Below are 25,468 nucleotides of genomic sequence, written 5' to 3'. Positions count from 1 at the left end.
TGAAATGAGTGGAATTCACTCCATCGGGACCATAACTTGTTGCAATTACGACCCGTATGAAATATGTCATGTTCTCAGCCTGCTTTTATGGCTTCCACATGGCAGCGAGAGGCCATCGGAGCGTTCGCGCTCGGACTTGAAGCGACTTTATGGCGATGATACGGCGCGCTTAATGGTGTTTGTTTCGACGCGGCGGCGCGTTGACGCCGCGAGGCTCACAGGGTGCTCACGGCTCAAGTCAGGTTGGGCGCTCAGTCACTGCTGCTTGTCTTTTGGCCCAAAAACATCCGCTGGCGGGTTTATGGACTGGAATGACCGTTCCCAAACAGAAACAATGACAACAGGGCAGATTATGTAATACACTGATGATAAGATCACTGTGCACTCCACCCCCCCCCCCTGTCTTGGGAGGGGCAGCCCGGTGGACCAGTGGTTAGCGCATTGTGCAGAGGTACCGGGTTCGAGTCCAGCTCCGGCCTTCCTGTGTGGAGTTTGCATGTTCTCCCCCCCCGTCCATGCCTGTGTGGCTTTTCTCCGGGTATCGGGTTCATAAATGAAGGCGAGTGGAAGATCAAAAGGTGGATCGGTGCAGCGTCTGGTGCGATGCGGACGCTCTATCACACCGTCATGGTAAAGGTGATCAACGTTCCTCCGCTCATTTACGATCACGAGCCGTGGATCAAAATCCCACATAAAAGCGGCTAAAATTAGTTTCCTCCGATTCGGAGTCGAGCCGCTGCTCCTTCGCATTGAGAGGAGCCAGATGAGGTGGCATGTCGCCATGGCAGAAGGCCCACCCCCCGGGGACCACCCAGGACACGCTGGAGAGACGATGCCTGCCGGGTGGGTTGGGAAGGCCTTGGGATTTCCCCCCCCCCCCCTTGGAAGAAGTGCCTGGGGAGAGCCAAGTCTGAGCCTCCCTGCTCGAGCTGATGCCCCCCCGTCCCGTGAGCTGGGAGAATTTTTTTTTTTCACCAAAGTCGATTCAGATCATTGGAAATGCATAAGTGATACATTTAAAAAAATGGAATAAATATATTTTAAAAATCTTTTTTTATCCTGGACTTAAATGAGCCTCAGAAGAGGATAGTTCGAGCTCCCTACCCAGTGTTTTCCTTTCTGATTTCTGACTGTAAATTTCCCCATTGCGGCACGAATAAAGGATATTTTTATTTGTTTTTTTTATTTGTTTATTTATTTTATTTATTTTTTATTTCCATAAGTCACAGTTTTTGTCCCTGAATGCTGCTCAGTATTTGTTTGACTTTGCAATGGGGAGGAAAAACTGGGCAAAAATCTACTGGTCATTATTTGACTTTTAATCAAGCACAGGAGATGAATCGGTATTTCGAGTTTTGCCAGAGTGCTCTTTTTTTTCTTTTTTTTTTTTGCTGTACACTTGACAGTAAAAAAAAAAAGTTTTTGCTTTACAGTCTTCATTTCAGATTCTATCGTTTTTACCTTTACTGAAGTCAGTACTTCTATTTAAACAAAAGTCCGATATTCTTTTATACGTTTGTCGTGAAGTCCATGTCAGATTTTTGTTAGTTTTGTCAATATTTCTAATTTTACCAGAGTGTTTCCGTATAATTTACATTTGAAAAAAAAAAACATTTTACTTTTGTACAGGGGAGCGTCTGTACTTTTTACTATTACTTAAGTAGCGACGCGAATTGAACCACTACTGCGTATTTGACAATTAAAAACAAAATTGTTCATCTTTCATTTTCTATTGAAGTACATCTCGGCCACTGTACTTTTTGTTTGTTTGTTTGTTTTGAATTACGTAAATCTGCACTTCTACCTTTACCAGAGTATTTTAGTAATTGATAATAATGCATAGTACAGAAAAATATTCAGAGTCAGGACTTTATTTTTTTTCTTCATACACAAGTTGAATGAGTACAAAAATGTGGTTATTGCTTTTTAACTTTTGGACCTATCGGCGTTCTCAAACGTATAAAAGTACAGGAGCAGCAAAAAAAAAAAAATCAGAATAACGTTGGTACTGAATTACATTTCCCATCCTGTACTACTTTGTTTGACTTTTGTTTTTGGCAGGAATTGGATCGGCGCGAATACTTTCCACCCGACTTTTATTTTCTCTTTTGTTCACAAGTATGTCTCGGCCGCCTTGTTGTGAAATCGACATTGTGATTACTTTTCCCACCTCCGGTATATTCCTGTGGTCCCCTTGCATAACGAGCAAGAGGAGTGTGGGGGGGGTGTCTTCATGATGGGAGGGGTGGGGGGGCTCTTCCTTTCTTCCTAATGTCCACCTGCAGAATACAACTGCACCCCCCCCCCCCACCACCACCTTTATTTTTTTCGCTTTTTTTCTCGATTAACTGCTCTGCACTGAGTTACGCAATGAGAGACCAAGAAGCCACTTGCACGCACGCACGCGCCCGCTCGTGCGCGCGTGCGCGCTCACTTACTCACCTCGAGCGTGCGCATCTCCTTCTGCGTCAAGTCGTTGGATGTGGCACATTTGGTCCTCAAGCCCTCCAGGCTGGAGATGCTGATGTCGATCATGTTCTGCACCAGCTCGCACTGCTGCAAGGCTTTGTGCGCGCTCGCGTGCGCCGCACGCGGGCCGGTCTCGTCCTCGCTCATCGTTCCCATCCACGCACACGCACACGCAACACTCCTCGCCGCTCCTTTGCGTGCGTGTGTTCTTACGCGCGAGGAAAAAAGGTCCGAAGAGATGGCGGGAGGCGTCGCGGCGGCGTGATTTGCGACTCCATCACTGAGGAAGATGTTGATGCTGATGCTGCCTCATCACGGTGGTGATGGAAGAGGAGGAAGAGGAGGAGGAGGAGGAAGAAGAAGAAGAAGAAGAGGAGGAGGAGGAGGAGCTCGCAATGATGCGAGGATGGCGGCCGGCCGGCCGTCAGGACGACGACGACGATGATGGACGCGGAGGCTCCAAGATGGAAAACTGGAGGGGCCTTGGGGGTGGCCTGGGGGGGAAGGGGAGGGGTCCTCAATGCGGTTCAAGGCGACGAGGAAGGTGGCGGTGGTGCGGGGTACTCCCCCGTCATGTTAGCCGTCAATCAAAGCCGGGCAAATCTCGCGAGATCTCAACCGAAACTCCGAAGCTTACTGTGGCGCTCGCAGGAAAAGCCTAGCTACTTTTAGTCTAGCATTTTGTGACCATTTCAAACAGTTCCAACTTCCGGCTCTTTAGCTCATCAAAAATGTTTTCACAATATCGAAATAAACCCCCCTAAATTGGGATTTTGTTTGTATCTACCATGTGAAACATATGAATAACTCATTTCGTAAATATTCAACACATTTAAAGCGTTTTTCCTTTCGCTTCTGGATTGCCCCGCCCATATTACCGGAAATAGCTTTCCCATTGGCTGTCTGTCGTGACGCAAGGACGCTTTTTCCGGCTTGTGTCTCGCGCGGCAAACACGGCGCCGAAGAGCAAGTTGGAGTCGCGTCAAAGTTGCCGTTTCTATTCCACAAAATTAAGTGATGGCCTCCACCTCGAAAGCGCCGCTGCAGTCGAGAAACTTACCCTGGTGAGCGAGACGCGGAGCCAAGTTAGCGAACGTGGCAAGGCCTGGTGCTTCTGCCGAGCTCCTCTCGGCTTCTCGCTGCATGTTGTCAAGTCCGCTTCCGTTCAAACCCGTGTATGGATGCCCGGTTGTTCTTATATCTCATCTTATATGTACGGTGGCAGAATTGCTTGAAACACAACATATTCCAATGGCCTCCGGGTTCCTTTAGCACAGGGCTGCGCAACTCGCAAATAATAAGAATTCTTATTATTATTATAATACATTTTAAAAGTCGGATGATGCTTAAGTCCTCCTTACCGGTAGTTGGCGCTACAATGCGACAGTTTGACCCGTCATCCAGGTACATTCCTTTTTTTCCGTGTAATATCAATGTTATCGGAGCGAGCTGGAATAAATGAACAAAACAGTGCTAAAAATGCGTCAATACGTTCAAAATGAATCAGTACCAGACATGGGTAGTTCCATTTCAAACTGGACTGCTTGTGGTCCGTGTATTCTAGGGTGGAAAAATACCGACCGCAGAAACTAGACGACCTGATCTCACACAAAGACATCCTGACTACCAGTAAGTTGAAAGCCAGTGACGTGAAAAATGACCCCTTCACGCGGTCAAAAAACACACAAGCACGTTATGTTGCAGTCCAGAAGTTCATCAGCGAGGACCGGCTGCCACATTTGCTATTCTACGGGCCCCCCGGGACCGGCAAGACGACCACCATCTTAGCCTGTGCCAAGCAGCTGTACAAGGGCAAAGAGTTCAACTCCATGGTTCTGGAGGTACGTCTTCTCGCCCCCCCTTTGGCACTCGGTCGTGTTCTGACCGGCGCCGGTGTTACAGCTCAACGCGTCGGACGACCGAGGCATCAACGTAGTGCGAGGGCCCGTCCTGAGCTTTGCCAGCACCAGAACCATCTTCAAGTAAGACGGAGCACGTGTAGTTCCTACTTACTGCTTGGATCCTGCTTTTTTGGCCTACAGAAGTCTGTGGACCTGATGATAGGTGTATGTTGTGAAAATGCTAGAATGGCTTCTTTGACTTGTCAAATGCGCGTCTTCAGGAAAGGCTTCAAGTTGGTGATACTGGACGAGGCCGACGCCATGACGCAGGACGCCCAGAATGCATTGCGGCGAGGTGAGCCCTCGGCGAACGGTCAGAGCGCCTCCGGCAGCGCGTCCTTTCCCGGCGAGTGGCCGTCTTAATCCGTAAGGCAGGGGTGTCCAAACTTTTTGCCAAGGGGGCCAGATTTTATGTGGTAAAATGTCGGGGGGCCGACCTTGGCTGACATTCTTTACATTGAACAACAATATTGTTCAACAAATTTTAGTAAGCCAGTCTGTTTCACATTTCCATTTTTATTTTAATTTCAACAATCTTAAGAATTTCTTTTGGTTCATTTGAAACAGGAATTTGAAATATGACATATAAGTCAATATAAACACGAAGTGATGTCTTGTTAACTCGTCAGTGATGCCCTCTAGTGTCTAAATGCAATTACTCATTTAGTGAATGCTATTACTCATTTAGCCACTAGAGGGAAGCAGTACTCTCTGAAACATCACTCACCAGTCTACGAGACCTCAGTCAATGCAACACGTGTTCCATTGCGCCCAACCTGCGGGCCAGACGCCACTGATTTTATGACAGGGGCCGAGGGCCGGATGAAATTCGACCGCGGGCCGGATTTGGCCCCCGGGCCGGACTTTGGACATGCATGCCATAAGGTGTTGTCGTTGCGTCAGTGATGGAGAAGTACACGGAGAACACTCGCTTCTGCCTGATCTGCAACTACCTGTCCAAAATCATCCCGGCGCTGCAGTCCCGCTGCACGCGCTTCCGCTTCGGCCCGCTGTTGCCCGATCAGATGATACCCAGGCTGCAGCATGTCGTCCAGCAGGAGAGGTCGGTGGCAAAACATTCGCCCGGCTACGCGATTTCTACTCGATGCTCCGATATTAGGACTGCGATACTTGAAGGTCATTAGGAATGTACGCGTTTTTTTTTTTTTTTTGTCCAGCATCGACATCACTCCAGATGGAATGAAGGCGTTGGTCACCTTGTCGTCGGGCGACATGCGAAGATCCCTCAACATCCTGCAGGTGCCCTCCATTTTGTCCTTTCGGGTGGCCATTTGGATGTTTGGATTGACGCCTACATGCGTGTGTGTGTGTTTGTGTGTGTGTGTGTTCGCAGAGCACCAGCATGGCGTACGGCCGCGTGAGCGAGGACACGGTGTACACGTGCACGGGACAGCCGCTGCGCTCGGACATCGCCAACATCCTCGACTGGTCGCTCAATAAAGACTTCAGCACCGCCTACAAGCGTAAGTCAAGATGGCGGGGTGGGGGGGAGGGGGGGATCCTCACGTAAAATACATCAAATATTCACCAGAGCGTATTTTGGTCAAAGATATCGGGAGGGTACAAACAATTACGCAATAGCCGTTAGCAGGTTTTCGCTAATCGAACAGAAGCGAGGCCTGCCGAGTGACATTTTGTGTGTTCACGTTCACTTTGGCGCGTCCGCCAGAGATCCTGGAGCTGAAGACGTTGAAAGGTTTGGCGCTCCAAGACATCCTCACTCAAGTCCACCTGCTCATCCACAGAGGTACGGGCTTGCCGTCACCCTGGGGACGCCGCTTCCAGAGTCGCATTTGTTGACAGTCAAACGAGTGGAACCGGAAATGGCTTGACAAACGCGACTAACTTGGTCAAACACCAACATGTCATCTTAAAAGGTTCCTCCTCACACAAAGCAATTTCATATTTGGAGCCCGTATAAAGCTTTTGAGGCTTTTGAACATACGGTTTGTAAGATGACGCCGGTGAAAATCCAGAGGCTGCCAGCAGCTCGCATTCACTTCAATGTACGTCGCTAGCATACATTTTGGCGACGCAAGCTAGGCTAATTCGTCGTTAGCGACAAATACTGATGAAATATCTCCTGGCCCTGAGGCTTTTAAACATACGATTTGAAAGATGACACCCGTGTAAATCGAGAGGCTGCCAGCAGCTCGCATTCACTTCAACGTACGTTGCTAGCATACATTTTGGCGATGCGAGCCGCAAGCTAGGCTAATTCGTCGTTAGCGACAAATACTGATGAAATATCACCACCTTTTACCTGCGTCTGTTTGTCAATCATTTGAAATGGCCGCGCATGTGTGTGTGTGTGTGTCCTGACTTGATAGTGGACTTCCCGCCTTCGGTGCGAATGAATCTGCTCATCAAGCTAGCCGACGTGGAGTAAGTCACGCGATTTGGGGGGGAGCGAGCGGCGTCCGGCGCTAACCCGCCGCTGGTTTCTCTGCTTTTAGGCATCGGTTGGCATCGGGCACCAATGAGAAGATCCAGCTGAGCTCCATGGTGGCGGCGTTCCAGGTGGCGCGCAACCTGGTGGTCAGCGAGGCCCAGTGATGGCGCGGTGGACAATCCGAGTCCCGCCAGACGCTTCGCGTCGGCCTCATTCACTTTTGCTCAAGCAGGGCAATAAATGGGAACAAAAGTGTGCTGAAGTGAAGTTTTTTTTTACAACTTGAGCACATTTGCCAACACGTGTCCACCTAAATTAAATCTTGATTGTCAAAAAAAAGTCCAATCTTTCCTCGACTCTTCCTGTATTAAATGTATCACTTTTTTCCCACAATTACGATCTCCAACCTGTCACTTTTTTTGTCAAAAGCTGTTGGCTTTTTTTTTTTTTTTTTTTTTTTCAAAAAGTCCCCCTCAAAATTTCTGAATTTTTACAAGGTGAAATGTGTAGCCAATTTAATTTTAAAAACTATTTTACATGTCTTCATAAAAATATTTTGCCAAAATATTTTTATTTTGTTAAAAAGACAAATTTTGCCAATAGCTTCTTTTGTTTTATAAGATTGATTTTTCTCACGCCCAATAAAAAAATAAGAACCTTTTTCTTTGACGTATTTTCTTCTACAACCCAGCTTCTTCAAATTATTACTTCCTTTAAAAATAAAAAAAATATTTTTTAACAGCAATATAGAGACAACTTAGCAGCCTCTTTGTGGGCTTCAGGTAAGCTCCACCCTAATCAAGAAAGGGAACCAAAAAAAAAAGCAAAAACAGTTACGGTATGCATTTTATAAGCAAAATTATTCATGTTTTATTTGGTGAACTTGAAAACATTTTCAAAATTGACCAAAACAAATTCCATAAAAAAATAATAGCATTAAAATGAAGACTTAACACCCCCTCCCCAAAATAATACACATCTTGGATCTTTTTAAAAGTAAAATCTTTTCAAACATATTTTGGAAAGAAAGGCTTTTTCCTGCGCAAAGCCCAATTTTCATTTAAAAGAAAAATAAACTTTCAAAAAAATTCACAACATGACAATATTTCCATGAAGTCTGTTTTGTCAGCTTCAGCAAACCACAACTAAACACAATTCTAACAATAGTGTGCATTTTAGTGCTTTGAATAAAAGTTATTCAGGTTACAACATGCGGTTACACAGCAGTGGTGCGTGACAACCAAAATTAAATAAATTAGCAGCAGTATGAAATATTGCTAGTGCAATTATAAGAAAATTTGTCATTAAGAGAAATGCCCGTCCGTCCGTCCGGCCTGCCACTTAGCGATCAAGTGGCGTGTGGGGCGATGTCGCGGTAGGTGAGGTATTCCAGGATGCGCTTGGGCAGGGGGAGCGGTTCCACCTGGTGCGTGGACACCGAGTGGCGCAGGGCGGCGCGGCACAGGTGGCGCAGATTCGGCACGGCCCGCGGCGCCCGCCAGAACCTCACGTGCCCGTTGCGGGTTCTGAAATAAAAATAAAATCCCGAAAAAAATATGAAGCCGCTTGAAGCGCAAAGTATTGTAGTGGTATGCAAATTAGCAGCAATAAGCGCAATTTTTCAATATGAGCACTTTCTGTGAATTTAGTCTTATTGTATTTTCCGATGTATTAGTCATTGTCAATAGATTTTTTAATCTCTCAGAAAAATTTAAATATAAAATTCAAAAATTTAAATTTTTAAACGGCACTCATTTTGGATGTAATCATTTATTTTATTTTTTTTTAACTTACAACATACAATAAAAAAAATTCAATTGAAAAGACTATTTAACTTTGCATTTTGTTGCAAGGTGTTTTTCCATAATTTAACATTTTCCATAGTCATCCAAATGTGTATTTCTATCACTTCATTGATTGGAAAGTTGCCTTGAAATAGTTGTCAAAGGTCACGTGGGTTTTTTTTTTTTTTTTGCACTTGGGAAGCGTTTGCCATACTTACCCAGTGGCGACGACTCCCCCTTGTGGATGGTACTTGCAGCACAGGCCGTTGGAGTCGCGGTCGGCTTCCGTCTGCATGCTCAGGCCCGGCTTTCCGGGTTCCCAGATGCCGAGAGCTCTGCGAAAAGCCGACACGCCCCCCCCCGCCCCCCGTCAAGTCCACGTTACCCTGACAACCACACTCTGTACGGCGGCGTAGCCAGCCGACGTCTCTGTGCCAAACGCAAATCACCTGTCGTCCGTCACGATGGCCAAGTGCACGCCGCTGGGAGAGAATTGAATGGATGAGATCTGGTTTTGCCCGTAGTCCTCAAAGTAGTCCCTGTGGCGTGAGACAAGCAGCCCGTTTCGCCTCCGACATTCGCCACCCGGCGGCCCTTTCAAAATAAAAGCCCATCTGGCTCCTTACACGAGCGTGGCCAGCTTCTGCGCCGTGTACGGGTCCCACAGATCGATCCACCAGCTGCCCCCGCTGAAGGCGGCGGTGGCGAGCAGCGCGCCGTCGGGCGAGAAGTCGCAGGCCGACAGCAGGTACAGCGTCTTGTGGGCGCCGCCCGTCAGGTTGCGGATGAACGTGTACGAGCGAAGACTCCACAGGCACACCATCTGGTTAACGACAACACGTAAGTTCGCCGGCGTCGACTCGAAGGGCACACGATGGCAGCTGCCCCCACCCTGTCAAAGCGCCCCACGGTGGCCATCATGCTGCAGTCGGATGACACGCAGCAGCAGCTGATCCAGTCTTTGTGGCCCGACAGCACGTGAACCTTCTTACCTGGGCAGCACAAGGGGGACGATCAATTAAGTACACGTCGGCTTTCCGGAAACAGCGGCGCTCCAAAGATGTGACCGAGAATGATAAGACACCTTTGAGCGCAAGGTCCCACACGCGCAGCGTCTTGTCGCGGGAAGACGACACGAGCGTCAGGGTGCCGTTGGGAAGGAAGAGCAAGTTGCGCACCACGCCCTCGTGGCCGTGAAGCTCCAACATGGCCGCGCCTCAACCGACACAAAAACATCAAAAGTTAGCCAACATGCTAACCTGGTTCCTATGTAGCGGTACTCAAGTATAGCGTGCGAGTACTTTTTCCACCTGTGGTAACGCGACGTCGTCATGGCCGACGCGAGAGCTCACCGGTGAAAACGTTCCAGATTTTGATGGTGCCGTTTTCCAAGCCGGTGGCCAGAAGTAGAGCGTTGCCGTCGTAGTTTTTGTTGCCTTTCGATAGCGAGTTGTTGCCACCGGCTGCGGACGACTTGGGGGCTCGAGGCCCGAAGGCCAGACCCCAAACGGGGTGGCCGCAACTGAAGCTCTTGTCTCCTCGGTCCACATCACCATCCTGGCCTTCTCTGTGGGGGGAGCATGACAAAAACAACAACAAACATGTAAACCATTCAGAACTGGTCAATGGTTGTTCCAAAAGGAGGCCCCGCTGTGTTTGCCTTCAAACATTTGCACATTAGCTTTTATTTTGGAGGGCTTGTGTGTGTGTGTGTGTGTGTGTGTGTGTACCGGTAGTTTTTTTTTTTTTTACATTGCCAAAGTCCCTTGTCATTTGCATCCCTGCTTTCTAAGTTTTGAAACTTCCTAGAGTTTCACAAACGCCTCCTTTGAGGTTCAAGGAATATGTCTGGGCAACCACTTTTAACATTACTCACCAAGTGTCATGCGTTTGGATTAGGTCACTATCGTGTGACGAACAGTCGTTTGCTTTGTAAGATTACATTTTCTTCAGCCAACATATTTATTACCTAATTGACATTCGGCGACAACTTTTTTGTGCGCATGACAATTTTTTTTTCGGTTTTAAATAGCGTTAAATTTTCCTACGTTTTCACGAAAAGTTCGAAAACTTTTGTATCGTTTTTTTTTCAAATGTAATATTTTACTTGTTTGCTATTTAATCGGCATTTTAAGACAAGGTTTTGCGGACACGAGACACTTTTTCGTTATTATGGAGTGTCAAAATTTCCGAGGGTTAACGAACACCTCATATGACGTTCAGGGGCATTGTTTTTATGTGGCAAGTCATATTTTTTAATCGTGAAAAAGAATGTGGTTAAGTCATTTTTACTTTTGTCTTTTTTAAAAAAAGATTGCAACACGTTTTTCCCAGTTACTAACAATTGAATCGTCATTTGAAGCCCCAAATTAACACTTAAAAATAACCTCCTGCGACTTTTCCTCTTTCAAGAGAGCTACGGCATTTCCTGAACGCCTCCGCGTGAGGTGGAAGGAGGTCGTCACGTACTGCGCGTCGAGGGGCCAAGCGACCACCCACACGATGCCGTGCCCCATGGACCAGGCGAACCAGGCTCCGTCGGGGGAGAAGTCCACGCTCCACGTCTCGCAGCCAGGACGGCCCTCCAACGACGGCGGCCGTCGGGTCTTGAGCTCCAGAATGAGCGCCGGGTCGGAGGAGGCTGCGGACCACCAAAACAACCACTTCAGTGTCCGGGGGCGGACTCGCCTCTTCCCCGGCCTATGTCGCCTCGGTGACGCGTTTACGTACACGTCGGTTGGGGCTCGGCCGCGTTGTTTTCGTTGGAGCACATCGTCGGCGCGGTCGTCTTTCACATCGTTCCGCTTCCTAACCTCTCGGCGTCCGTCGAGACAAACTAGTTGGGACTCCGCGACGGCGGCGGCGGCGGCGACCTCCTGTCAGGCATGAAAAGAAGGCGAGCCGTCTTTCAAGTGTTTCCTGCGGATGACGACATGTTTCCGAGGTTTGTCACTGGTCACGTTGTCGGCGCTCCTTGCGTAACGTTGCGTAGCCACGCCTCCTCGGGCTGGGCCGTACTGAGAGGTGGGCCGCATGGGAAAAACACCCCCTTCCCATGACCCAACCATGCATCTCGAACTGGATAATTAAGAGTTGATTTGAATAATGGTAATGTTACCCTAAAAATATGTAAAATGTGTGTGTGTGTGTGTATAATGTATACGTCGGCAACATTGATGTAGATAAATACACACCGTCCTTAATAACCATAGAAAAATCTAATCCAGGGCGACTCGGTAGTCCAGTGGTCAGCACGTCGGCTTCACAGTGCAGAGGTACCGGGTTCGATTCCAGCTCCGGCCTCCCTGTGTGGAGTTTGCATGTTCTCCCCGGGCCTGCGTGAGTTTTCTCCGGGTGCTCCGGTTTCCTCCCACATTCCAAAAACATGCGTGGCAGGCTGATTGAACACTCTAAATTGTCCCTAGGTGTGAGTGCGAATGGTTGTTCGTTTCTGTGTGCCCTGCCTGCGATTGGCTGGCAACCGATTCAGGGTGTCCCCCGCCTACTACCCAAAGACAGCTGGGATAGGCTCCAGCACCCCGCCGCGACCCTAGTGAGGATCAAGCGGCTCGGAAGATGAATGAATGAATGATCAAATCCTGGTTGATGGCTGTACACATTTTAATATCAACATAAAAACTATTTATTGTATGTACAAAAATTCTACCTTGAACCCTTTTAGTCTCCAAATATACAATTGTGAACAATGACAGGCACCGACGTTCCTGTTCAGTTGCATTCTGAAGGCGATAATGCAGGCACGCGTTACTTAAGTTGACGTTCTTGTGGTGCAGTGCCCCAAGGAGTGTTTCCGCCATCGTTCCACACCAACATTGACACTCACATACCCACTGGGAGCAAAGGCACATTACAATCAAAGCAACTAACTGCTACAAAGTCACCAGGTCCGGAGGCTCCTCCCTGGCCTCCGGGTTTCCCGTGTTCTCCCGCTCACCTGTAGGGGGCGACATCAAAATAAAGAAACCCCCAAAACACACTTGATATGATGTCAAGCCTAGCATCAAGGGTGTATACCGGACGGGAGGCGATGGACCTGGACCAGCGTGGTCGGGTGGGGGTCCGTTACTGGCGGGAGGCGCGGAACGGCCTGGAAGATCTGCTCTTCATCAGAATCCACCAGACTCAGCACATCGCCTGTGTCGCCGTCCGAGGACCTGCGGAGGAGCAAAGCGGTGACCGGAAAACAATTATTTGGGCCTCAAAATCCATCCTGCACCTCGTTTAATCGTCTTGGAAAAAGACTGAGAAAACTAATAATTTTAAAAAATATTTTTTTCCTTTGATGTCACCATGAGTGGTTGCTGTTGCGGCACTGATGGTGTGAACTGACTGGCAGCAGGAGACTCACCCGAAAGGTCGCCCTGCAACAACAACAAAAAAAGAAAACGGGTCAGAAAAAGTTCTAATAAAACTTTGGATGGGTAGTCAGGATGTTGATGGGGGGGGGGGCATAGCTTGAAACAATATTTGGGGGCCGTGCCCCGACTCAGACAAGGTACGCGGCTTTAGATTTTGGTCGCAGTCCGCCAACTATGTTGGAATGTTAAAGGGGGGGGGGGGGTGCATGTCTCTCCTAGCTGAATGGTTTGCAGTTAAAGCTTTCTTGACCTTCTCAAGGGGGTGCGCATGGCTTCAAAAGTATCTTTGGGGAGGTGCGCAAATTCAGTGTTGCTGACAAAGTATCTTTTAGGGCTGCACCAATAACATTTTGGGGAGGAGTGCGGGGCTGAAGGAGCTTTGCGATAAAAGCTTTTTCAAGGGGGGGGGGGGTGCGCCAACTCTGTTTGGACATTGACTGGGATTCCTTTGAGGGTCGCGCGGTTGCAGTTACCGAGGCAGATGCGATGTCTGTTAGCGAAGAGCAGTCTGGCCGTGACGGCCGCCAGCCCCACAATGAGCGCGGCGACGAAGATGCCAACGATGACGCCCGTGTAGTCCGAGGCGGCTGCCAAGACAAACGCGACAGACAGCACGGCGTCAAGACAAAAAAATCGATACCGGTCGCTCCGCATTCCACTCACCAGTGACGCTGAGATACACCTCGGCCCGGCGCAGCGCCAGAGCGTTCTCGCTGCGGCAGAAGTAGGTACCGACGTCGTCGCGGCTGACGTTGGCGATGGTCAGGCTGTAGGTGGCGCCGTCCCGGCTCAGGGCGTACTTGGGGCCGGGCGCCAGCGCCGCCCCTTCCGCCACTCGAGACCAAGTGGTGATGGCGGGCGGCACCGAGGCCGACTCGCTACACGCTAGCGTCACGCTGTTGCCCTCCTGCGCCCACATCAGCGGAGAAACATGGGGACGCGGCGCCTCTGTAGAATTAGCGCCGTTAGCCACCTAGCGTTAGTTTGGCTGTCGCTTGTTTTGTGACGCGTACCAAGCGTAAAAGAGCAAGCGGCTTCTCGTCCGGCGGCGAGAGCCGAGTGATGCCCTGCGCACCTCAGCGTCTGGCCGCCGGCCAGCAGAGAGCGGTTTAGAGACACTCTCAAGACGGATGTCGCCTCCGAGGCCAGCACACGGCCCTGCTCGGCCTCCTCGTCCCCGATCTGGGACCATCTGAGCTCCGGGTCTGGGTAGCATCCGGGCCAGGCGCAGTTGAAGTGCACCCAGGTAGGGTCGGACGACTGAAGCCACGAGCATTCGGGGTGGCGGTCGGAAGCATCTGCACACCAACGTGAAAGAAAGACGGACGCTCAATAATTGCTGGAGACTTTTTTTTCTTTTTTTTTAAGGAAAAAACTATTCCGATTCTAAGCATTTTTAGGTCCACGCTAAAGGCAAAATACTCCATTTTTGAATTGAATTTTAAACCTGATGCTTTTTTTAAAGGGAAAAACTATTCCGATTCTAAGCATTTTTAAGGTCCCACCCTAAAAGCAAAATACTAAATTTAATTGAATTTTAAACCTGATAATTTTTTTAAGGGAAAAACTATTCCGATTCAAAGCATTTTTAGGTCCACCCTAAAAGCAAAATACAAAATTTTTTAATTGAATTTTAAACCTGATGCTTTTTTTTAAAAGGGAAAAACTATTCCGATTCTAAGCATTTTTAAGGTCCACCCTAAAAGCAAAATACAAAATTTTTGAATTGAATTTTAACCTGATGCTTTTTTTTTTAAGGGAAAAACTATTCCGATTTTAAGCATTTTTAGGTCCCACCCTAAAAGCAAAATACTAAATTTTTTAATTGAATTTTAAACCTGATGCTTTTTTTTAAGGGAAAAACTAGTCCGATTCTAAGCATTTTTAAGGTCCACCCTAAAAGCAAAATACTAAATTTTTGAATTGAATTTTAAACCTGATGCTTTCTTTTTTTTAAAGGGAAAAACTATTCCGATTCTAAGCATTTTTAAGGTCCACCCCAAAAGCAAAATACTTTTTTACATTTTTTAATTGAATTTTAAACCTGATGCTCAAATACTGAAATGTTAGATAGCGGCAGCCTTAAAACTTTGTCCTATTTTTAGTGAAACCCTTTCTTCACGTCCACAGGATGAACGGGCAAAAAACAAAGTAGCCCCCCCCCCAAATACAGTCGCGAGTTGGCAAAACTGCTCCCCAAAGATTTTTGTTTTTTTTTAAGCCTTAACATGGCAGCAAAAAGTCATTTGTGTCAAACCGAAGCTCCTCAACTCACTTCAAGATCGTCCTTTGTCGCCAAAAGTCCAGGCGGCAGCAAAGCACTACTTTTTGTCTCAATGAAGCTCCTCAATTAACTATGCCACAATGTCATGGGTTCGACCCCAAAAAAGAATTGTGAATATTTTAAAAGTTTCTTGTTACATTTTTAAGGCAATTATGGCGAAAAATACAATTACTTTCGATTCACGTATAAAGTTTGACTGCAGTGTATGCCGAGCCGATACTGACAGTAGACGAGCAGCTGCGCGCTGGTGCCGGCGACCACGTGCGTCAGCGTGTTGTTGGCAAGGCACATGTAGAAACCCTGCGCCTCGGGCTGGACGTCTTTCACCCTGAAGTCCAACCAGGGCGCGGAGGGAGCGGAAGCCAAGGGGGTCCCGCCGGCGGCGTCCACCAACGTCCCCGCGAAGCTCCAGGCGAGACTCTGGGACGGGTACGAGACGGCGGCGCAGTGGAAGGACACGCTGGAGCCGCGGTGCGCCACCAATGTGCCGTTGGGCAGCACCGTGGACGGCACGATGGCTAGCGACACGTTCTCCGGACCACCTGAGGGGGACAATAAGACGGCGTCACAGTTGATCTCGGGGAGGCAAACATATTGTGCTATAATAATAAATGAACCAACATTTTGCATTTGAAAAGATGTTTGACTATTTTCTCTAAAACTGTTGGCATTGTTTACAGTGTGTTTATTATTTTTTTACTCAGGTAAATAAACAAATATTGAAAATGTAAAAGTAATAACTCATGATGGCTCGAATTACAGAAATGAGCGGGCCTTTGCACGCAACTTAAACTTTTCAGTTAAGATCAAATAAATTGAGGCGGCCCGGTGATCATGTTGTTAGCACTTTGACCTCACAGTGCAGAGGTGCAGGGTTCGATTCCGGCTCGGGCCTCCCTGTGTGGAGTTCACATGGGTTTTCTCCGGGTGCTCCGGTTTCCTCCCACATTCCAAAAACATGCATGGCAGGTTGATTGGGCACCCTAAATTGTCCCTAGGTGTGATTGTGAGCGCAAATGGTCGTTCGTCTATGTGTGCCCTGCGATTGGCTGGCAACCGGTTCAGGGGTGTCCCCCGCCTACTGCCCAAAAGCAACCTCCTCGCGACCCTTAGGATAAAGCGGATCAGAAAATGGATGGATGGATGGATAAAATAAATTAACAAGCCGTGACTTACTGGCTACCTGGAGCAGGACACGCGCACGCCACGTCATGTTCCCAGGAAGGGTGGCTTCGCAGCGGTACACGCCCTCGTCGCCCTCCGCCACCCTTGGGAAGTGCAGGCTGCCGTCGCTGAGCACCTGCACCCGCGGCTGGCCGCCGCCACCCGGCTCCACCTCGATGCCGTCTTTCAGCCACCGCGCCCCCGAAGGCATCACGGAGCCCTCCGAGTAACACGGAAGGTGGACGATGTCGCCGGGCGCGGCCGTGACGACGGACGACTCGGACTGCTCCGGTGAACCAGGCACGCCCGACGTCCAAAAGGCGACTGGAACAAACATGGCCGGTGGGAAGGTGTGGTAGCGTAGATTGAATGTACGGCCCGAACTCACCTGTAGCCAACACACAGGCGACCAACCACGTCCCCTTCCTCCTCCCCATCATCGCCACGCGATCTTCATGTCCTTACTTAGACCTATTACTACTCCCCCCCCCCAAAAAAAAACTACAGCAACTAAAAAAAAGTGAAGGAGAGAAGCGCAAAGTAAAAGGGAAAAAAGAAACACCCACCCTCGTCCAACCAGTTCGACCAGGTGACGTAAGCGGAAAGAGGACAGGTGAACTGGGAGGACAACCGGGCGACCATGTTGGTGTCACCTGGCTCCGCCTCCGGAGGACTCGCGTCATATGGGCTGCGCTCAGTTGCCTTTTACTTTTGTTGTCGAGTTCTCGACTCGTTTACTCGCGAGTGTCGCGGTAGTTTTGAGCTCGACTGCATTCATTTTGCTTCCTGCCGTTGCTGGCTAGGCTTCGGAACCAACACGCCACGCCCTGAACGCACCTTCTTAAAAGCACGAGGATAACTTGTACAATAAAACATCTTAAATGTCGCTTAACAAATAAACTTATGGTTTGGAAATTAAACTTAATTATCGACGAGTGTGCTGGCATTTTTTCCAATGAATCGTGGGCGCTGCATCTTCTATCGTCCTTTTTTGTTTTCTCTCTTTCTTTAACACATAGGTTTCAAACTCAGGTCCTGGAAGGCCGCTACCCTGCACGTTTTCCCCAAGTCTCCCTGTAGCAACACACCTGATTCAAATCGACAAATTCACTGTCAGGCTTGCGCAGAGCTTGCTGATGATCTGATCATTTGAATCAGGTCTGTTGCAACAGAGAAACTTGGGAAAACATGCAGGGCAGCGGCCTTCCAGGACCTGACTTTGACACCTATGCAACAGGCTGGTGATGGATCGTTACAGAACTGGACTTCAGACGCCAAGCTGTCGCCATCTCCTGGTCAGTAATGACAAATGATTTCGGGAGTTCAAAATTAACATCGAGCCTTTTTCGATTTGTTTTTCATACTATAGTGCGTTTTCATTTTAAAAATAAAAACTGAAAATCGATCTATTTTTCGACTTTCCCTTACTCCTTTCTGAACATTAACAAGAAAATAAAGTTATATTTCATTTTGGGTGTTTTTGGAATAGCATGGTTAGAAAGAAATACTCCCAACTTCAAAGTCATTTGGCACCAATAAAAATAAAAAAAATAGGATGGTGCTGTAGTGAATAATAAAAAAAAATCAAACAAGAAACAAAAAGGCAAACCGGTCACGTCATATTCCAAAGTCCTCTCTGAGTGAAGTTCCAAATATGACCAACAGATGGCAGCATTGGCCTTGAGGGGACCCGCTTGGAAGTTACACGAGCACGCACGCCCCCGACACAGTTGAAAATGTACACTACCCACTTTCTCCATTACAAGGACTCAATATCCAAAGCCAAATCAATCTTCTACTCTGGATTAATCAGTTCCAATGAAGGCAACCCCAGATCACTCTTTTCACTCATTTCTAAACTCACTAAACCTGCTGACACTCTTCCCTCACATCTCTATTCCACTGATTTTTGTAATACTCTGGCCTCATTTTTTACATCCAAAATCCAACTTATCCACCAGCAACTCACCCCTTCAGCTGCTCCTAACCCTCCTTCTCCATTCTCCCCGGTTCCTACCCACCTATTCTCTGCATTCACATCCCCATCTGTCCACCAAATCTCCATCTTAATCCAGAAGTCCAAATCCTCTACTTGTCAGCTTGACCCTCTCCCTACTGTTTTAGTCAAAGCTTCTATCCCGGCCCTCTCCCCTCTCATCACTAACATTATTCAAACTTCCCTCTCTACTGGCATTGTACCATCTCATCTCAAAACTGCTGCTGTCACTCCCATACTGAAGAAACCTGGCTCTGATCCCTGCGACTTGAACAACTTTCGTCCCATATCAAACCTTCCGTTCATCTCCAAACTTCTAGAGAAAACAGTAGCTGCTCAACTTCACACCCATCTTTCCTCCAATAAGCTATACGAACAATTTCAATCTGGCTTCCGTCCCCTCCATAGTACTGAAACTGCCCTCCTCAAAATATGCAATGACCTTCTTCTCTCTGCTGACTCCGGTTCACTCGCCATCCTCCTCCTGCTTGACCTCAGTGCAGCCTTTGACACCATCTCTCACTCCATCCTCCTCGACAGACTCTCCTCCATTGGCATCACCAGCATCCCCCTCTCCTGGTTCCGCTCCTATCTTTCTGACCGCACCCAGTTTATCCAGCTCAAACGTTTTAGATCTCACCCCTTTCCCCTCACTTCAGGTGTTCCTCAGGGTTCTGTCCTTGGCCCATTGCTATTTCTAATCTATCTTCTTCCCGTGGGTAATATCTTCAGGAAACATCACATTCATTTTCATTGCTACGCGGATGACACCCAGCTCTACATCTCTACCAAACCTAATACCGTACTTCCACCATCCTCCCTAACCAACTGCCTGCAGGAATTAAAATCTTGGTTCACCTCAAATTTCCTCAAACTGAATAGCAATAAAACTGAATTCCTCCTTATAGGCACTAAATCCAATCTAAACAAAATAAACAACTTCTCCATTCCCTTCGAAAGCTCTTCCATCTCCCCCTCCCCTCAGGTCAAGAGTCTGGGTGTCATCCTTGATAGCACCCTCTCCTTCACCTCACATATCAACCACATCACTCGTTCTGCATATTATCATCTTCGAAACATCCACCGGCTCCGCTCTTCTCTCACTCCTCAGTCCACTGCTATACTTGTACACACCCTCGTCACCTCGCGACTCGATTACTGTAATTCCCTTCTGTTTGGTCTCCCTCAAAAAACCCTCCATAAGCTTCAGCTGGTCCAAAATTCAGCCGCCCGCATTATCACACTCACGCCATACATAAACCATATTACACCTGTCCTCCAACATCTCCACTGGCTTCCCATTTTACACCGCATTCAATATAAAATCCTGCTACTCACATTCAAATCCATTCATGACCTAGCCCCTCCATACCTATCTGACCTCATCCATATTCCTACGCCTGTCCGCTCTCTTCGTTCCTCCTCCTCTGTCCTCCTCTCTGTCCCCCCTGCTCGCCTCGTCACCATGGGAAATAGAGCCTTCAGTCGCTCTGCTCCCCAGCTATGGAACTCACTCCCCGCTGACCTTCGTAATACAGCCTCATTAACACATTTCAAATCCCGCCTCAAAACACATCTGTTTCGACAAGCCTATTCACTCAGACCATAAAGCCATTGTTTTATTTATTTATTTTGTTGTATTTTTTCTTATCTTATTTGATGTAGTTTTTTAACATTGTACTCGTGATTTTAACTGCTTGTTGTAAGGTGTCCTTGAGTTTCTAGAAAGGCGCCCACAAATAAAATGTATTATTATTATTATTATTATAGTTGATGTCTTTTATCATTTCATCATACCTGAGGGATTGTGCGGTACGGACGGCGGGTAAGAAGACTTATTCAAATATATTGCCATTTCAATTATGTTTCTTAAATCCACAAATTCAACTTTAGGTTGTCCCAGCGGCGCGCGGGTGTGTGTCAATTAGGAAATCCGAGCAACCGCCGACACGTTTTCGCTCTCAAAACTGGAACTTAACCCCTCTCTCTCTTTCTCTCTCTCACTTTTAGCTCGCGCGCGCTCTCTCTCTGCTGCTTTTTGTCTTGTTGTGCGTTTAGCTCCTATCAGTACGACGACTTTGTGCCCCTAAAAGGTGAGCAGTTTCGGGCTGAGGGGAGGAGGGCAAAGAACGGGGGTGTGTGCGTGATTGACACTTCCTACTCGCGGATTAGCCGCTATCTCATGCTAACTCTAAGTCACGTGGGAGTCTTTAAATCGACGTCACTGCACTCGGAGGCGGCAACTTCACCGTCGTGGACTCTCCTGTCGGATGACTCGCATCAGATTTGGATGCTTATCAAGCGCCCAGTGTGCGTTCGCGTCGTGTTACAAGCGACAGCTGCGGCCGCGGCTTGCTTGCTTGGGTTTGCGGGGCACCTGCTCCGCGTCGACTGCCGCCGTGGAGGAAAGAATTGAGACAAGGACGCGTCGCTCGGTGGTCCTCGCCGGTGCTGCTGGTGAGTTGGATACACGGATGACAGCAGGTGGCGAGGAGGATTTCGGCCGTGTCAAGCAAATGTGGGTCAGCGTGACAAGTGCGTGGACCACCGAGGCGCTTTCACAGGGTCTTACTATCAAAGCCGTGACTGACCCCCCCCCCCCCCTCCAACATGCACCCCTCTAATCCTGAACGACCGCTTTCTCAGGCGTTGATTCATAATATGCGCCATTCTATCGATTTTGCCGACCGACGCGCTGCGTTCAAAGCAAACGCGTAAAAAAAAGCGACTAAAAATGACGTCACCCCCTTTGGTGCGCGCAGGAGAGCGACAGGCGGCGGAAGCGTCTGTGCGCGCGCGTGCGTGGCCGAAGTGTACGTTGGAAGCCGTGCGCGCGCACGAGCCCGTTGTTGTTGTCCCTTTGGTGTTGAAAGAAGCGCGCCGGAGGATTCAGCGCATGTCGGACGTCACGCGCCTTACGTCACCTTGTCATACAAAGTGACCAACTTTTGCCACCGTTTTGTCGTGTACGTCATTGGCCGATCAAAGTGTCCGTCATTGTCACAAGGGGGCGTATATGATTGGTCTGTTATTTGCTTGGAAATGATTGGTCAGTTATTTGCTTGGAAATGATTGGTCAGTTGTTTGGAAAAATGTGGATTTGTGTTCTTCATATTGCTGACTAATTTTAGTAGTAATAGTTTATTTTGCCAGTAAGTCACTGTTTGTGCAGTGGTTGAGCGGTCGACATGTCAGTCATTGATTGGTCAGACGTTTGGGAAATGAGTTGTATTTTTTGGGCAATGAGAATGAATATTCTTTCTTGAATTTTAGTCTACAAGCAGTCATTTGGGCAGTCGATGTGTCGGTTAATCCTCGCAAGCAGCAAGGATTGGTCTTTTTTTAATGATTGGTCGACTGTTTCTCACCCGACACCTTCAAGCGCTACCAAACGAGACCAAGTCTGGTGTTTCGCTTTGGTCATGCATGTACATGTGTTTTTAGTGTTCAGATTGAATGTACTAAAGTGTTTTGGGTCGGTATCGGATGTCGTAGTATCGGCAAGTTTCACAAGTCTGGTTGCAGATGTAAAGGATCAGCGGCACATCCCCTTTTTTTTTTTTTTTGTGGTGGTGGTGGTTGTATTCACTTCCTCATGAGGCGGCGGCAGCAGCGCTGCAGTAAGTAGGCCAGGTCAGCCGTCACCATGTGTTCCTGCTCGCACACATTTGTTCACGTCAATGTTTGACTGGCACGGGCGTCAGCGGGGCAGATTGCGACCACTGATAATGCATAAAACAAAACTCAAGACGTGTATGGTGACATGGTGACAAGGTTCAGAGAATAGCTAGCACGAATCCTCTTAAGTGCTATCTTTCTGTTTGATAATCTAAGATCTCACCCAAATGGATATAAAATAACAACCTAAATTTCGCAGCTCACCAAGAACAATGTTAGCTTCCCAAGTGGATTGTCCCAAAACGAGGTACTGGCAGCAAATGCAAACTAAATTTGCATGCTAACAAATTAGCGACAAGTTTGCAAAACGTATTGGAGCGTTGCCACTCTGCCTGTTTATTTTTTTTATTTTTTTGTGGTGGTGCGATCGAGAGCTCATGAAATATTCAAGCACTCTTGTCAGGCTTAATGTTGCGCCGTGATTGGGTTTAGCGTGTCCAATGAAAGACGGTAGCCGTCACCAGATGACAATGACATTGGAAACAAATGTTTACTTTAGATGTCTCCCCCCCCCACCCACCCACCGTGGGGCCTTTTTCGTCGTTACAGGATTTCAAGTCAGTTGTAGGGTTTCCGATTGGGGTTTGTGAGCTGCTACACCCTTGTCCCGTCTTTCCTTCGGGTGGCTCTGGGGCACCTTGTATCCCCAGATGGGACCTCCAATCGGTGCTTGGCACTCTGTACCAGCCCCCCCGTGAGCCCCTGGCTAATGGACACCTTCAGTGCGTCCCCTCCTGCGTCCCCCATATCGAGGAATATATTTTCGTCCATTAGACCAACAGAAACAAGTTCAAGTGAAGACAATTTGAAATGTTGTTGATTTTGGCAAGAAACAGGAAGTAGGTGCGCAAGATTAGCTAACTACAAAAACATGATGTGGTGGGCCAGATGTGGCTCCCAAGCCTCGGGTTTGACATGGGCACATTGGAGCGAGCTAACCCCTCCCCACGTGTAACCACCCCCCACCCCACCCCTCACCTCTTCCAATTCTGTCTGTCTCCATACATGATCTACGTTAGCACCGCCACTTCATCATCATTTAGCGGGGCAGGGCTAATTATGGAAAGCGTCACAAAAGTCTCACCTTCACCATGTTTTTTTTTTTCAAAGCCGAGTGGAGTGTGTCAGCCAGACTTAAGATGGCCGACCGTGACGGCCATGTTTGATACTTGTGATGAGAGGGCGACTGAGCCGGGTCTATTTTTAGGAATGGCCAGAAGCGCTCTGGCGGAAGACGCGTCATTCTGTTGTCTGGGGCTAGCGGCGCAAGCTAACCTAGCACTCGACAGTCAACCTCTGTTATTTTTGGGAAGGTGCTGATGGGCGGGGAGTGGGGGGGGGGGGTCATACATCCCCCACCAAGCGGCTTCCTTCCTCTGGTGGAAACGAACGAGGGCTGCTTTACGGCTCCACTTTTTGCATCAATTTCCTTTCCTTTTACTTTCTTTTCTTATTTTTCTTGTCCTTTCTTTTCCTTTCCAGGTGGAAACCAGCTGTTGGCATTCGCTATGAAATGTAGAAAAAAAAAAACGAAACCACTCAATGCAGTTGCACAACATTTGTTCCGTGACCGCCCCCCCCACCCCATTCTCAAACCGAGATCATAGACGACAAACGCCCATTGAAAAGAAAACAAAAAGAGAAACATGACGGCTTGAACATTTGTAACGCTGATGCTGACTGTCACGAGACAAAAAAAAACAAAACAGGAAGTACAAACAAACCAAAATAAAAGCAGTGGCTGGGCTAAACATGGCTCGGTAGAACCAATACTTCCTCTTTCAGACTGGGCTTATTTTTCACATTACGGTTTTTAGCATGAGTTAGGCTTCCAAAACAGGGTTAAGGTTTTAAATAATGTGAATCCTGAGTGAGGCGTGCGTTCATTTTGGTGCTGCAGGAGAATTTTAGGGTTTCAAGTAAGGATTCTAAACTTCAAATGAGCTCAGGTGAAGGTGTCCCAAGCCTGCGTTAGGGTTTCAAGCCCGATTCCAGCTTTGAAATTCGGTTCGGGTTTGAAAGCATGGTTTCAAGTCAGGGTTTGGGGTTCGGCATTTATATTCGGGTTGGGTTTCAAATTATGGTTTAAAGTGTGGGTTGGAGTAGAAGTAACTTTTTGGATCTTAGCACAAGAATATGCATGTGGATTTGGCTCCTTTCCTCGACGAGTAGCAAATATTTTAGGGCCTTTGAAGGCAACCTGAAGCTTTTTAGCGGAGTTAGCGTCACAAACGCTTGATGCTACCTCATCTGTTGGCTTATCAGCAAAGTGTGCGCCAACCATCCCCACTAACCCCGCCCCCCCCTGCCCACTACCCTCCCGCGTGGCGCTGCCTTAATGCCGCCGCTGGACGGCCTCCATCAGGTCAAGTGGAGATTTGCCCGCGCCCGGCGCTAGCCGAGGCACAGATTGCAGATTGCGCCGCCGCGTCACTTTGACTTTTGATAACTAAATTCGTCGTCTGGACGCATACGCCAACTACAGACACAATTGGCGCAAACCCCACACGGGGCTGGCTCGTGTGGAATACACAACACTGTGGGGAAGATGAAGGCAAAAAGTTATTTTCAAAAGGCATTTTCTGACTTGAGTCCGCGTGAAAACTTGTCGTACTTTGTACAAGTGAATAAGATAAGAAAACCTTTATTAGTCTTAAAATGGAGAAATTCACAAGAAGTAGAAGAACAAAATATAGGAGCTGGAAATTTCCAACTTAAGATTGTTTTTGTCTCCAAAAAAGGATACCGTTAATGGTGGTAAGCATAAATCAAAGTTTTTTTTTTCCTTCTTTTTTTTTACATCAACTCATGCTGGTCAGTCCTAACTGAGCCTTGTTGCGTAAACTGATGAAGCCCGCCCAACAACTGTCCTGTGTAGTGTTTGCGATTTAAAATACGTGTATACTGTAATTGGTTCATTTTCTTCATCATGCAGCAGTAAGAAGGCCAACTTCAAAATAAACACTATCCATTCAAATAATATATGGACCTCAAAGCCTCGGTGCGCTTTTATTTTGAAGGTGTTCCTAGCCGAGTGTCGCAACATAACGGCTGACTCGAATCGTTTTCCAGACTTTTTGAGGCAACGCCATCACAATTTGTTGTTACCCGCTACCAAATTTAATGAGATACCGATATAACTTTCAATTACTGATTAAGAACGCTGAAAAAAACCCCCAAAACATTACGAATATGCTGCATTCTACGGCGCCGCTCTAGCGGCTGAAAGTGCTAGCTTGAGCTGTTGGACTTTATTTCCGGTCTCCGCACACCCTTTCGGTGCCTACACACGGTATAAAGGTAAAGGTAAAAAAAGGTAAAGAGAAAAAAATAATTGTTATGGTAATACATATTATACACACACGTGTGTATTATACACAGGATTTTAAGGTAATACAAT

General features: G+C 47.8%; 5 protein-coding genes and 1 long non-coding RNA gene across 13 annotated transcripts in view; 3 read left to right on the top strand and 3 right to left on the bottom strand.

The window, feature by feature from the left end:
• ksr2 (kinase suppressor of ras 2) overlaps positions 1–2,848 on the bottom strand; it is a 49,322-nt gene extending 46,474 nt beyond the window's left edge. Inside the window, exon 1 of one of the 3 annotated variants that reach the window (XM_052068910.1) lies at positions 2,443–2,848. In XM_052068910.1, coding sequence (XP_051924870.1) covers positions 2,443–2,625 — 183 coding nt within the window. In that variant the 5' untranslated portion in view covers positions 2,626–2,848. The remainder of the gene's footprint in view (positions 1–2,442) is intronic. The other 2 variants (XM_052068911.1, XM_052068909.1) reach the window with 2 other exon arrangements.
• A 180-nt stretch (positions 2,849–3,028) lies between these two features.
• rfc5 (replication factor C (activator 1) 5) lies at positions 3,029–7,176 on the top strand. The gene is made up of 11 exons (XM_052069069.1): positions 3,029–3,533; positions 4,034–4,098; positions 4,174–4,310; positions 4,372–4,451; positions 4,592–4,665; positions 5,274–5,433; positions 5,549–5,630; positions 5,725–5,854; positions 6,061–6,138; positions 6,722–6,776; positions 6,848–7,176. Exons 1-11 carry the CDS (start codon positions 3,487–3,489, stop codon positions 6,945–6,947), a joined length of 1,008 nt encoding a protein of 335 aa, XP_051925029.1. The 5' UTR covers positions 3,029–3,486; the 3' UTR covers positions 6,948–7,176.
• A 448-nt stretch (positions 7,177–7,624) lies between these two features.
• wsb2 (WD repeat and SOCS box containing 2) lies at positions 7,625–11,701 on the bottom strand. Its single transcript, XM_052069028.1, has 9 exons — positions 11,298–11,701; positions 11,037–11,208; positions 9,920–10,134; positions 9,652–9,783; positions 9,459–9,559; positions 9,194–9,390; positions 9,017–9,106; positions 8,786–8,902; positions 7,625–8,309 (listed from the first exon to the last, which is right to left on the bottom strand). Exons 1-9 carry the CDS (start codon positions 11,338–11,340, stop codon positions 8,132–8,134), a joined length of 1,245 nt encoding a protein of 414 aa, XP_051924988.1. The 5' UTR covers positions 11,341–11,701; the 3' UTR covers positions 7,625–8,131.
• LOC127602796 (uncharacterized) lies at positions 10,150–11,427 on the top strand. Its single transcript, XR_007962875.1, has 2 exons — positions 10,150–10,271; positions 10,304–11,427. It is a non-coding gene; the product is annotated as an uncharacterized LOC127602796 (long non-coding RNA).
• A 469-nt stretch (positions 11,702–12,170) lies between the features above and the next one.
• vsig10 (V-set and immunoglobulin domain containing 10) overlaps positions 12,171–25,468 on the bottom strand; it is a 172,362-nt gene continuing 159,064 nt past the window's right edge. Inside the window, exons 1-10 of one of the 3 annotated variants that reach the window (XM_052068979.1) lie at positions 16,961–17,199; positions 16,783–16,865; positions 16,407–16,718; positions 15,455–15,772; positions 13,960–14,244; positions 13,610–13,894; positions 13,420–13,533; positions 12,937–12,949; positions 12,603–12,742; positions 12,171–12,522 (exon numbers count right to left, since the gene is read on the bottom strand). In XM_052068979.1, the coding sequence (XP_051924939.1) occupies positions 12,458–12,522; positions 12,603–12,742; positions 12,937–12,949; positions 13,420–13,533; positions 13,610–13,894; positions 13,960–14,244; positions 15,455–15,772; positions 16,407–16,718; positions 16,783–16,834 (1,584 nt within the window). In that variant the 5' untranslated portion in view covers positions 16,835–16,865; positions 16,961–17,199 and the 3' untranslated portion in view covers positions 12,171–12,457. Of the gene's footprint in view, positions 12,523–12,602; positions 12,743–12,936; positions 12,950–13,419; positions 13,534–13,609; positions 13,895–13,959; positions 14,245–15,454; positions 15,773–16,406; positions 16,719–16,782; positions 16,873–16,960; positions 17,200–25,468 lie in introns of those variants that run through there. The other 2 variants (XM_052068980.1, XM_052068981.1) reach the window with 2 other exon arrangements.
• The window catches only part of taok3a (TAO kinase 3a), a 29,952-nt gene continuing 24,643 nt past the window's right edge, over positions 20,160–25,468 (top strand). For 2 of the 4 annotated variants that reach the window (XM_052068920.1, XM_052068918.1), the window contains exon 1: positions 20,626–20,847. The gene's annotated coding sequence lies outside the window, so the exon portion shown is untranslated. Of the gene's footprint in view, positions 20,216–20,624; positions 20,848–25,468 lie in introns of those variants that run through there. The other 2 variants (XM_052068919.1, XR_007962850.1) reach the window with 2 other exon arrangements.

The sequence above is a fragment of the Hippocampus zosterae genome, chromosome 6 (assembly GCF_025434085.1).
Source record: "Hippocampus zosterae strain Florida chromosome 6, ASM2543408v3, whole genome shotgun sequence".
Classification (NCBI taxonomy): domain Eukaryota; kingdom Metazoa; phylum Chordata; class Actinopteri; order Syngnathiformes; family Syngnathidae; genus Hippocampus; species Hippocampus zosterae.
Note: the sequence above shows the minus strand (reverse complement) of the source record. Positions and strands in the feature narration are given on the sequence as shown.

What these genes read in the sequence shown, in the direction of transcription:
- rfc5 (XM_052069069.1), top strand. Translation starts at nt 3,487, where the DNA reads ATGGCCTCCACCTCGAAAGCGCCGCTGCAGTCGAGAAACTTACCCTG. An exon ending in AGCACCAGAACCATCTTCAA is followed by an intron (nt 4,452 to 4,591) that starts GTAAGACGGAGC and finishes GCGCGTCTTCAG; the next exon opens with GAAAGGCTTCAAGTTGGTGA. An exon ending in CCAGAATGCATTGCGGCGAG is followed by an intron (nt 4,666 to 5,273) that starts GTGAGCCCTCGG and finishes TCGTTGCGTCAG; the next exon opens with TGATGGAGAAGTACACGGAG.
- wsb2 (XM_052069028.1), bottom strand. Translation starts at nt 11,340, where the DNA reads ATGTGCTCCAACGAAAACAACGCGGCCGAGCCCCAACCGACGT. An exon ending in GCTTGGCCCCTCGACGCGCA is followed by an intron (nt 10,135 to 11,036) that starts GTACGTGACGAC and finishes CTCCCCCCACAG; the next exon opens with AGAAGGCCAGGATGGTGATG. An exon ending in CCGTGGGGCGCTTTGACAGG is followed by an intron (nt 9,391 to 9,458) that starts GTGGGGGCAGCT and finishes GTCGTTAACCAG; the next exon opens with ATGGTGTGCCTGTGGAGTCT.